The following is a 12,335-nucleotide window of genomic DNA, read 5'->3' on the forward strand; positions in this document are numbered from 1 at the left end:
ATGACAAAAGACAACACCGACAACAATATTTAGGAATACTTTAAACAACATTTATTTTTTGTCATATTCAATTGTCTGTGTACATAAGAACCGATAAATCTTACAAAAAGAAGAAAGTCTAGACAACAATACTGCAAGTGGTCCGACTCAGTCTCTGTAACCAGTATATTGATTATAAACAGTATTGTACATGTATCTGAGAAGGAGCTTCACTCAAGGAATACCTGACTGTTAAACTGCCTATCTATCACAGATAACAGTTTACAAGGGGTAACAGAACAGTCAAAAGTGGTAGAGTAAATTTACAAGACAATCTGTAATACTGTACATGGCTATTGCCTATGCATGCTGCTGGGTCTGAAGAAACATCAAAGCTCTAAGGGTCTGACATGGGCCTTTAGAATAGCTTCCACTTTATAGAATATACTAAATAACAGCAATGCGAACAGTATTATTACTAGCACACAATCAGTAATAATCAATCTAAAAACAACTACATGTTTAGGAATAGAAATTAATACGCGGCTGTCCAATCAAATAGCATTCTGTTGCGTTTGACAAACCTTGATTGCTTGGATTGCAGAATTTATTGTCTGACATTGCGAAGATTAATAAAAGCAAAGTGTGCATGAATGTGTGTTTGTGTTTTATGTGACTGTTATTGTATGTGGATTGCATTTGGATAGAGGTTGGATATCCACACTCTGTAACTAGACAAGGGAAGCTGTATGAGTCCCTTTGTGGTTGATAGCAAAATTTTGGAGAAATCTGACCCCTAATTCCGATGATGTCAGAGGCTCTAGGCCCAAATCTGTAGGAAAGAGAAAAGCATCAATGAGAGGAAGAAAAATCCAGGAGGAAGTGAGACCAGCAGAGTGCTTAGTTTTTCTGCAACATACCGAAAGCAGAACAATGCCTGAGAGTCATGCGATCTGAAAGTCTACAATTGTCTCTTAGTGGCTGTGGTTTGAATGACCGGATTTCCATATACCATATACCATACTTTTTATACCTCTTTCTCACTTTCTTCACCTCCAACCTCATCTTTATGGTGAACACCAACCCTGAAGCCCCACCCCACTCACCCGCAAGGTACTATCCCAGGAGCCGGAGCAGAAGGAGGTGCCGTCGGGTGAGACCCGGACAGAACTGACGCGGTTCTCGTGGCCAAAGAGGACAGAGACTCGTGTTCCCTTCAGCACATCCCACACGTTGATGGTGTAGTCGTTGTAGCCAGCTAAAAGCAGGCGACCTGAAGGGTGATAAGCACAGATGAAGTCCATCTGAATAGCAAGCCCTCTGTGACATGCTTGCGTGTAAAAAGGGAGGGAGGGTGGCTGAGCGGTGAGGGAATCGGGCTAGTAATCCGAAGGTTGCCAGTTCGATTCCCGGTCATGCCAACTGACGTTGTGTCCTTGGGCAAGGCACTTCACCCTACTTGCCTCGGGGGAATGTCCCTGTACTTACTGTAAGTCGCTCTGGATAAGAGCGTCTGCTAAATGACTAAATGTAAATGTAAATGTAAAAAGGGCTATACAAATACATTTGACTTGATCTGAATATCATACTGTGCTATTCCCCTGGAATTCCCCCAGAAGCTTCAATCTTTACACGGCCATCTAATAATGATATTGTACTTCTTGTGTTGAGGACAACAAACAATTAGAGTAAATTGTCTTTAATTGTGATTACTTCTTTAGACAATCAGTGTAAAGTAATAAAAAATAGATTTTAAGCGAGAGCTTGATGAATTACCTTGGTACTCCTTCGAAATACTAATAGTTTCAGCAAGGGGCTGAAGCATTCACAACACAGTCTGTCTTCAAAACACATGTTCATTGATTGATTGATTGATTGATTGATTGATTAGATTACGTTTAACTGTTACTTTTTAAAGTGGTTATTTGTCCAGCCTCCTTTGGGGTTAGCGTAGAAGCCACCGTTACCACATCATCTCACAAGTTCCAGTTTGAGGAAAAGAATCCATAAGCACTAACACAATCAACAAACTGGCATCCCTACATGAGCATTTTGCTGATCGTCACCTGTTAGCTCACCCTAACAACACATGGGTGATGGAAGTAACAACAGAAGTAGCGATGACATCATGTTTCTAAACTAAAAAGAAAGTGAATGGTCACGTGACAGATGGGATGGCGAAGCGCAGGGTGTGTCTCTGCTGAGTCTCACCACTTAGAGAGAAGTCCACACTGGAGGCTCCGAATATTATGCTGTCCTTCTGGTAGACAGACACCTCGCGGTCCGCACGCAAGTCGAACAGACGACACTGACAAAACCAAAGGGAAATCTGTTAGTGATGTGACACACATTGGTTGGGCAGAATAGACATAGTTACTTGTATCGTATTCTTCTAATGGTATGGTTAGTCCACTGGCTAGATACACGGGAGGAAGGGAGAGAGGTTCATTAACAAGGGGCGACAAGGGGAGTCTGTTGGCTGAGCGGTGAGGGAATCGGGATAGTAATCCGAAGGTTGCCAGTTCGATTCCCGGTCATGCCAACTGACGTTGTGTCCTTGGGCAAGGCACTTCACCCTACTTGCCTCGGGGGAATGTCCCTGTACTTACTGTAAGTCGCTCTGGATAAGAGTGTCTGCTAAATGACTAAATGTAAATGTAAAAGCAGTGGCGAAAATCTGCTATCAATTTTGGGGGGGACAATTATATGACATTTTCTCAAGAGCAATTCCTGAGGGGGACACCAAAATTACTGCTGTAACACATAGCCTACATTGTAATAAGTTAAATGTATATTATTAATATTATTTAAATTTCCTATGTTTACAGTGATTTATTGGGGGGGACAAATGCTATTTTTCCCAGGACAGGGGGGTCGTGTCCCCCCTGTCCCCCCGGGATTTACGCCTATGGATATAAGTCAAATTGTCAGGTTTTAGATGCAAAAACGCACAAGGTCGATATCCTAATGTGTGCATGTGTGGGTTATTGTTTCCTGGAAGGACGGTTTTGCACAATCGACACACATGCAAAAGTCGCAGCCCAGTATACATGAAGCAGTCACATTATTCAATGGTAGGATAGCCCAGGTGTAATGAGTGATCTTTGACCAGTGACATCATCGAAAGATAACAAAGTCAATAATTTCAGTGTTGTTCTGGGACACGTTTCAGAGCAGCAACACGGATCAATGAGCTCTGTTGATTCGTCAACAGACAAATATCAGACAGGACACATCATCACATGCAGATAAACAAGTTAAACGGGTTAACTTTGTATTTTATTGCTTGATTAACTATGTCATCATGTGTTAACTCACTGTAGCATCGTCAGAGCCAGAGGCAAAGGCATCGCCACTGGGATAGTACCTGGCGGGAGAAGGAAATGAGGGGAGGATAAAAAGGGGAAAACACAGAGGTAAAGGGAGGTGAAAGGATACTATGACTCAGCTGTATAGCTTGGCCAGAATTAGTGGTGGGAAAAAATGCTTTTCAACAGGAAATAACAAACCTTGACCTCATAAGTTCTGCATGTCCCATGACCCATCAACTGAAAGAGATTGTCTACAGACATGGAATGAGGGAGATGGAAATGAAGAAAAGACAGTGAGGGGAGCCTAACTTACTTGACACTGTTGATGTCAGATTCGTGAGTCTCAAAGGACTGGATGTTCTGGCCAGAGCGCATGTCCCATACATTAGCCTTCTTATCACATCCCTGGAACACAGAAGCACACACACACACAAGTTAAGGGAGATACAGAGATGAAGGAGAGGGGGGGGTCTACTGGGGGATTTTGTGGCACACACTCTCACCCCAGAGACAAAGGTGTTTCCAGTCTCGGAGGGAGCTAGATCCAGGGTGAGGACGTCAGCTGTGTGACCATGGAAACTCTGGAGCAGCTGGCCGCTTTCCACGTCCCACAGGGCACATGTACCGTCCCCACTGGCAGTAAGGATCTAGCACACACAAAAAACACATTCATATTATACAACTCATATGAATGTGTGGATAAGACATCCCATGTTGCACTGGGTCTTCTATTTCTTAACAATACTGCCCGCTTGTGGTCAACTGAAGCAGGTACAGGCCATATCAGAACACTACAAAAGGTATTTAGCCTTTTTACCCCATTAGGATTCATCCACACAGACTTTGATTGGTCGTAATTTTGCTTTTGTGGTGAAGTCTGAGAATAAAACTAAATTATTTAACTGTCACTACTAAACCAAGGAAATGTAAGACATATACAGTATCTGCCTCCTTCCTGTATTGACCTTTTAGCAGAACCAGTCTGTCTTCCTACACTTCCCCTTCCATCCCATCTGATGTTCCCTTTAGAGTATTAATGGGCCAATGACACACACACACATTGATGCACACACGCACCATAAAAGGCGGTCACAAGGCACTTTCACTGACACAAACACATAAAGGGCACTTACACATGCATCCACACTGCTGTGTGCTAACCACTACTCCAGCTCTAGTGCATTAGCGGGTAAATGTGAGCAGGTCTCGGCCTATAGCTCTTTCCATGTGGTGATTGGTTAATCTCCTGCATGATTAGTTTAACACATATACACAGAGATTGGCCTGTTCTAATAAAATGGGACAGCATGTGTAAAATGTATGTGAGTGTGTATGTGTGTTAAATCTCTCTCTTGGAAGTCGCTTTGGATAAAAGCGTCTGCTAAATGAGGGCCCTTAGGTCAGAAAGCTCGGCTCTTTGGTAGATAAAGGCCATTCAGAGTCTATAAATACACGACAATGGATGGCCATCACTTTCTATTCTCCCCTCCTCTCTCACTCTCCTCCCCCTCTCTCCCTCTTCCATCCTGCTCTCAGTCTCACCTCTCTCTCTAGATTAGAACGACTGAATAAGGCCCGGCTGAAATTAATTATTAAAAGAGCCTAATATCTCCAAGCATCCTGCAGTCCACTGCTCCTTCTGCTCACCACTGTACTCAAAGCCAGCATTGAGTCACCCTGATGGCCTCTCCACCATCTAAACCAATCAATACTATTCCACAGAGTAGACAGTTGGTTCTCTTGTAGTTTCAAGCTTTCATGGTCATGGAGGCCCAGATCAAGAGAAAAATAAGAGGAATATGATCTTAGTGTCTGACCTGCATGTCGGAGTTTGTAAAGCTGCATGCGGACAAGTAGTTGGTGTGCATGGCCACCGACTTCTTCTTGGAAGCCAGGTTCTCGTTTTTGTCCAATGACAGTGGGTACACGGAACACTTGTTATCCAATCCACTGGTAGGGTCAGAGGTCATGTAAAACAAAGATATGGGGGGGAAGGAACGATTCAGTTGATGCTCATTTCTGTCAGTAAAATACGTGTTTTTACACATATGTAACAAGATTTCTCCAGAACTTACCCACAGGCCACAGCACATCCAGAGGGGGCATAGGCGCATGCCATCACCCAGGTACATGGCATGGTTACTGCATGCTCCTGAAACACACAGTAACATCATCAGTACAAAATGTATGACCGAATGTGTACATCCATACACAGAGATAGACAGGCACACGCGCACACACACACATTAGTAATCTGACAGGAATGCTTTTAGATGAAACTACTTAAAACACAGGATTAACAATGCAGTGAAACCAGGCACCCATTAGAGTGCGCGCGCACACACACTATCATATTCTGGCCACTCTTTTATACCCTCTCTCCAGAGAGCACTAGTTGATAGGAGGAGCAGTGACATAACTCATTGTTTACATTTACATTTAGTCATTTAGCAGACGCTCTTATCCAGAGCGACTTACTGTAAGTACAGGGACATTCCCCCCGAGGCAAGTAGGGTGAAGTGCCTTGTCCAAGGACACAACGTCATTTAGCACGACCGGGAATCGAACCGGCAACCTTCTGATTACTAGCCCGATACCCTAACCGCTCAGCCACCTGACTCCCTTGTTTGATCTAGTTTGTTCTTACCTTATTGGTTGTGAAACCATCCCAAACAATCACCTTCCCATCCTAGAGGAGAAGGACAAAAAATAATTTAAAAAACAACAACATCTAAATAAAATGCAAAACAGTGAGGAACTAAATGTGCCTACTGTTGAATACAATGTACTTCCTTTGAGTATTGGTTATTGGGACCTTTATGACAGGGTGAGGAACGGAGGAGGGGGTTAGGCTAAAGCGAGATGGAGTGATGGAGAACTGAGAGGGTGGAGTATGAAGCATATAGTGAAGACGAGCGGAGTGATCAAACAGCTGTCTGACACATCAGCACCATGGACAGCGGAAATAATTAGCAGACCCTCACAGCTGCACAGCAGGGGATCGAGGGCTCTTAAAGGTTTAGGGATGAATGTACAGATATATATGATATAGATATAGATACAAACCAAGGCCTGTGTACGGGTGTATACACACCTGTGATGAGCTGACCAGTCGGCGTTTGTCTTTGCACCAGTCCATACACAACACCTTGTTTCCATGTCCCTTCAATATGCGACGGGTCTTCATGTTAAATGCACCAAGCACCTCAACCTTCTCAGCCACCTGATTGACTGACACACACACACACCTAAGAATTTACAGTGCAAAGTCAACCAGTAGAGGTTTAAACCCTTACTGTGAGACTGTTTCTTTCCGGATAAAATATCAGACCGATGAGATTACTCTAATTCGGACACCAATTTTCCATTTGACCGGTTACAGCACCACAGCGAGGACACATGAGGACAGCATGCTTCCCGTAGCCTACACTACTCGCGCATCCATGCTTGTTTACTATCACAAATGATGATAGTTTGCATAAGTAGTTCAGCTAATAGTCCCATGGACGTGTTAATGATTCCACGTAGTTTGGGTACAAACCGTACAAAACAATCTACTTGTCCCGTTATCTATATCTTATAAATGTATGAATAATTTCGTAATCCAAGAAGAAATTTTAAAAGCGTTATCAATGCTCACAATTGTCTTAAAATAACCCCCAAGTAAACTATAAGGTCAAAACATTTCAACATTATGAAAGTATCTAACATTAACATTCCTTTCTATACTTCCTAGACCCTGGTGGTTCCGTTGGCTCACAACATTATTATAATCATGATACAGTACCGCGAGGCCCCTCTCCCATCCCCAACACTCACGCTCCACATCATGCAGCTTTTCCCGCTCCTCCTCGAGCTTCTTCTTCAGGGAATCGCTCTCAGTCTTCAGCGATACCAGGCTCTCGCCCGACTGAAGTCCCTGACACGCCATCTTTAGAGGAAGAAGAAGGGAACGGGAAAAGGGGCGGTGGGTCTCAGATGTTAGTCGCGCGCTACGCTTGCTGCCCGGGCTATCTGACTTGCTACAGCTGATGCTGCTCCTGTGACGTCACGTAGAAGCTGCTGACCCCCATCGTAAACATGAAAATCGGTTTCGTAGGTTTCAGTTACAATTTTTTAATAGGAAGTTGAGTGAGCTTGTTAGCTGAGAGATTTTGCCTGTCAGTGATGAGTCGCCTGCTTCCGAGAAGGACTGAAGAGGTTTCTGGGTTGTGCTGGCATGTGACTTCCATTATCTTTGTCTAAAAAATACCTTTGTGTGTGTGTGTGTGTTAGAGAGAGTGTCTGTGTTTGCATGTGTGTCCTGTCAAGGACATCTCTTGGGACACCTCTCAGGGGTGATATGTGGAAGTATATGTGGCGTGTGTCTTCTGAATGCATGTGCATGTGTCTAGAGGGGCTCAGAGCTTTATCGGACAAGGGAGAGAGAAGGCCTGTATTCCACCTAATGTAATTTTCATTCATTTTCATATAAATACTTAGGCATGGGGTATCTAAGGGTAAATTCCTCTGTAGCATGTAGTGTGTATTATGTAGGGTGTGAGGTCAAAGGTCATACCGTCTCCACACATAGTGAGCAGTAGTTGATGGGGTCCGTCTTGATGTAGAGGTTCATGAGAGGTTTGTTTTCGGTGCAGTTTTCGCAGGGGCCAAAGGTGATGGCCAGGAAGGTCTGGTCACACATGACTGCAGCTGGTCGAGCACACAATCTGAGGGACACGTGGAACCAAACACAGAGAAATGTCATCAGCCATCACGCTGGAGCGCTAGGGTGTGTGTCGACTCTACCATGCGGATGGTTGAAGGAGTTTCTACTGATGTAGTTGACAGTTGGAGTTTGGAACTCGGTGATGCTCTGGAGCAGGTCTATAGGTTGCAACATGTAAGCAATAGGCTGTGGGTGTATGTGTGTGGGTGTGTGGCTGGACAGCTGTATAGGGGATAAGTAGTGGGTAATCTCCCTACTGTCTGATCCTTCTCAAAGCAGAGGAGAGCAGTAGGACTATTCTGGGAGCCACTGATGCACACTTACTGGACTAGAAACACTTTACATACACTGTATAGATATGCCATACTGATACAGCTTAACAGTCTCTCGTACAGATGTGTATTCATTGTATACCTTGGGAACAATAATCCATATTGAGAGTGAAACATTACACATTAAGCGATTATAGCTGACTATTATTTAAGAAGATAGCTCTAGTATAGCAATGTTATACTCTTATTACGATAAGATTGCCATCAGAAATACAGTATGTTGTCTTACGCTCCGCAGTAAAAACCTGGTATATAGCCTAAATATAGTTTTTTTCTACTTTTTATATTTTGAAAATCAGGATTAGTCATAAATACGTTTGTCACAGACAGTGTTCTGAAGGTACTCAAGTTCTTAGATAATACATTTTAGCTTCTGTAGTTCACATCTCCCTCATGATACACAAAGTGCTCTCACATTGCTGCAGAATTTGAGAGTGTAAATCCAAGAGCATCATTAGCCATTAGCCTAAAGTACAATCTCTAGCTAAAAATAGCTCTTCAATTAGCTTTACTTGAGTTTTTGTGCTTTACATTCTGTATTTGAACAATAAGATAAACTCCTAAGCTGCTACATTTAACACCACATTGCAAATACATTTTGATCAACCATTGCTACAATATGAAACTGCTCAAAGGGGCCTGCTTTTGCAGTCATCTAGTAACAGTAAAACATAACTACAAATAAGAACAGATCATAATAGTCCTTACCTAGGGAGAGAAGTTCTTTATGTGGGTGTTCTGTCCACCGGGACTGAGTTGTGTGTTAGCCGGTGAAAAGGATTGGAACTGAGACGGTAGGTAAGCTACTTACAGAAGCATTAGAGTTCTGACACTGTTGCAGTATTACCTGCAGGCCACTGTATTACCTGGGGAGGATACTGGTCTTTCACCAAAATAGTAACCAGCCCCGGGACAGGCCAGACACACAGAAATAAACGTAATATAATCACCTTCACAAATTGCGATATTACAAATCGGTTGGATAACTAGTTGTGACTCAATAAATTAGTATTTTTCAAGAATAACAGTTAACATTAAGACTGACATCATACGGATAGTGTATTGACAGGAGGAATTTGTGAGCCAAATAAGTCAATAGATCCAAGAAGGAGAATAGGAAGCCTGTATTGGTTCTATCCTAACTAAATATACAACAGACATAACTGTATATCAAGACATTATACACAGCTGTATACAACTGTAGTGTTTTAATCACCCTGCTTTCTCCAGGGCAGACAGATTACATCAACTCAGAACAGAGAAGAAGGACTCAGCTAAGCACCCAAGTGAGCTTCCTTCACCACCAGTCTCTCCTCTGGGTCTGACTACTGTGTTCCTTCACTACCAGTCTCTCCTCTGGGTCTGACTACTGTGCACCTTCAATACCAGTCTCTCCTCTGGGTCTGACTACTGTGTTCCTTCACTACCAGTCTCTCCTCTGGGTCTCACTACTGTGTTCCTTCACTACCAGTCTCTCCTCTGGGTCTGACTACTGTGCACCTTCAGCTCCTCATGAGGAAGCAGAAGATACTCAAGCCAGATGGAAACAGGAGGAATGATGACTTGATGACTTGAGTTAATTATAAATGAATCATAATAGTTTAAGCTTAGGAAACGATACATTTCGGGAATACAAAGGGGAATGTTAATAAATTAGTAAATGGCCAATCTTTATCTGCGGGGCCATCCAAGAGACCTCTGGATGTATGTGTAGAATGTGCACGTCTCTAAGACTCCAGTATGCCCTATTCACACGACATGCAAGGCAGGCGTAAAAGCATGTCATCACTACTGTATCCAACCAACATCAGTTGTTTGAGTTTGAATGTTTGAAAAGGGGTGTATGTATCTCTAATTCATATACAGGATTTTTTTCTTTTTACTTTTTATTAGTTTAAAATGATATACAGTAAAAAAAAAAAAAAAAAAAATGTATCCAGTAATATACCCATAAGTATCTCACTTCCCCTGCATAAAATATCATTATTTCATCTGTTCAACTCGTGCCAGATAATAGTATCTATAAGATACACTAGATTGTAATTTGCTCATACAATACTTGATGACAAAGAAATAAGGATAGTACCTTTGTAACATTAAAAACTCTATCAGCAATTTTTGGTGGACACACTTTAAAAGTTCAACACATAAAAAGGACATATATTGTACTGTACAAGTTGCATTGCAATTTGCCCATATTTTACAAGATTTTCAAATCCAGGTTTTTTTTTTTTTTTTTATCCATTAAGTTTGAACCACAAATGCCATAATACAATGACACTTACATAAAATAAAATAAAGAAATCTGATGACATTCTGCATTAAGTCTTGCAGACTGCCTATCAGCAGGATGTCCCTTTCAAAACTGCTGCAACTGACAACGCACTTAAAACTGCTGAAGTTCTTTACAAGGCAACACCTTATTGTTCATAATAAATACTAAGCCCTCTCTATTCAGTGATATTGTACCTGTTGATAGCTATTTATATATACTCATTAACATACAAACTTGTAAAAAACATTTGTAAAAGTCCCCCCCCTCACCCCCCCCCCCAATTTACATATCTTAAAAATAGAATCATGTTTTATGATTTGCGGCGTGGTGGGACAAACAAAAACGTAACACAGTCTTGCATGCATCGGTCTCCATAGAAACCCAGGCGTGACTTCTTCCAGTGGAGGTGTGCGTACTAGCACCTCTGTGGCTCCCACCGTGGGGACAAAGCACTGGCCGGTTGTGGTGGTTCCAGGTCACCTACAGCATCAGCCTCATGGACTGGCGGGACTCCCTGAGCCCACCCCCAGGGTCGTGAGAGTCGTCCTGTTGGAGGGTCAGTTTATCCGGTGTGTAATCGTTTCTCTTCAGATCTAACAACAGGAGAATGGAGGAGAGGTGGTTTGTGTATATATACAACCAGTTAGGGTTAGACCTGGTGGAGTCTTGGAGCCAGTCAAGAGGGGAAGGAAAACACTGGTTCCCCCTTACCTGGAAGTTTGAGTTTCCGGCAGCAGGAATTGCAGTGGTGCTTCGCTCTGAAATTTCGAATTGCGTCATCCCCTAAGTTGGCAGGTCCAAATATCATATCATAGGATCTGCTGGGGACAGGAGCCAACATTACTTTAATGGTGCCCAAAGAGGTACAGAATGGCAAGATCATTTCCTTTCATACAGTATAGAGTAGCATGAAGCATTCAGTTGTAACCATCCCAGAAAAAAAACACTCACCCTTTCTCACCACTCTTTATAACAGACGGATCAGTCAAAATCTCCCCAACTCCTATGGACACACAGAAAGCCAGTTACTGGTCAAGTCTGCAGGTATCACTGCATGTATTCCCGTATACCTGGTAGCTCGTATGGGGGGTAGCTAGTATGGGGGGGGGGGTCTGAATGAGTGGTTACCTTGCAGGTCCAGCACTAGCAGTTCTCCTCTTGTGTACTCATAGGTCCAGTGGCTGAAGGCCAGCATGGTCTCCTCCAGCAGGTTGGTAGGGACAATCTCATCTCCATTGTTGTTGTTGAACTTCCTGAACTCTCCTGTGATGCATTCCTCTATAGCGAACCACTGGCCAGCAGAGTGACAGTACAGCAGGAAAACTTCCAGAAACCTGCAAGGGTGGTGAAAGGGTTTTCTATTCGGTGAAAAGGCTATAGGTGCAGATGTGACTTCTTACGTAGGCCCATGGTGTACAATGTACTACTGACACAAAACCTGAAGTTGATGTTTAACATATAGGCCTATTATTTAAAAGAATACAGCATGAAAGTGGCATACATTAACACCTTCTTGCGTTCTACTTGTATTAGTAGCTCAAGCATGCAGTTCAGTTTCGGTTTGTGTGTGTGTGTGTGTGTGTGTGTGTGTGTACCTGGGAGAATATGGGATTGTCTTTGGCCTCATTTGGTTGAAGGCAAACGTCAGTTTCTGAGCTGCTCTCTGCTGCTGGATTTCCTGGGAAGAGATAAGGATGATCAAGCGTGACGTTTCCATTTCCCTATCAAAC

General features: G+C 43.0%; 2 protein-coding genes across 2 annotated transcripts in view; both read right to left on the reverse strand.

Annotated features, from left to right (window-relative positions):
* Positions 1 to 60: 60 nt before the first annotated feature.
* On the reverse strand, positions 61 to 7,315 carry LOC136955091 (guanine nucleotide-binding protein subunit beta-5b). Its single transcript, XM_067248701.1, has 11 exons — positions 7,110 to 7,315; positions 6,385 to 6,521; positions 5,938 to 5,979; positions 5,366 to 5,442; positions 5,108 to 5,240; positions 3,794 to 3,937; positions 3,604 to 3,695; positions 3,298 to 3,346; positions 2,191 to 2,287; positions 1,086 to 1,252; positions 61 to 811 (listed from the first exon to the last, which is right to left on the reverse strand). Exons 1-11 carry the CDS (start codon positions 7,219 to 7,221, stop codon positions 800 to 802), a joined length of 1,062 nt encoding a protein of 353 aa, XP_067104802.1. The 5' UTR covers positions 7,222 to 7,315; the 3' UTR covers positions 61 to 799.
* Positions 7,316 to 10,214: 2,899 nt separating this feature from the next.
* The window catches only part of trpm7 (transient receptor potential cation channel, subfamily M, member 7), a 28,038-nt gene continuing 25,917 nt past the window's right edge, over positions 10,215 to 12,335 (reverse strand). The window contains 5 exon segments of the mRNA XM_067248512.1: positions 10,215 to 11,198; positions 11,317 to 11,426; positions 11,557 to 11,608; positions 11,734 to 11,939; positions 12,201 to 12,283. Coding sequence (XP_067104613.1) covers positions 11,086 to 11,198; positions 11,317 to 11,426; positions 11,557 to 11,608; positions 11,734 to 11,939; positions 12,201 to 12,283 — 564 coding nt within the window. The 3' untranslated portion in view covers positions 10,215 to 11,085.

Source organism: Osmerus mordax, chromosome 13 (assembly GCF_038355195.1).
Source record: "Osmerus mordax isolate fOsmMor3 chromosome 13, fOsmMor3.pri, whole genome shotgun sequence".
In the NCBI taxonomy this organism is placed as follows: domain Eukaryota; kingdom Metazoa; phylum Chordata; class Actinopteri; order Osmeriformes; family Osmeridae; genus Osmerus; species Osmerus mordax.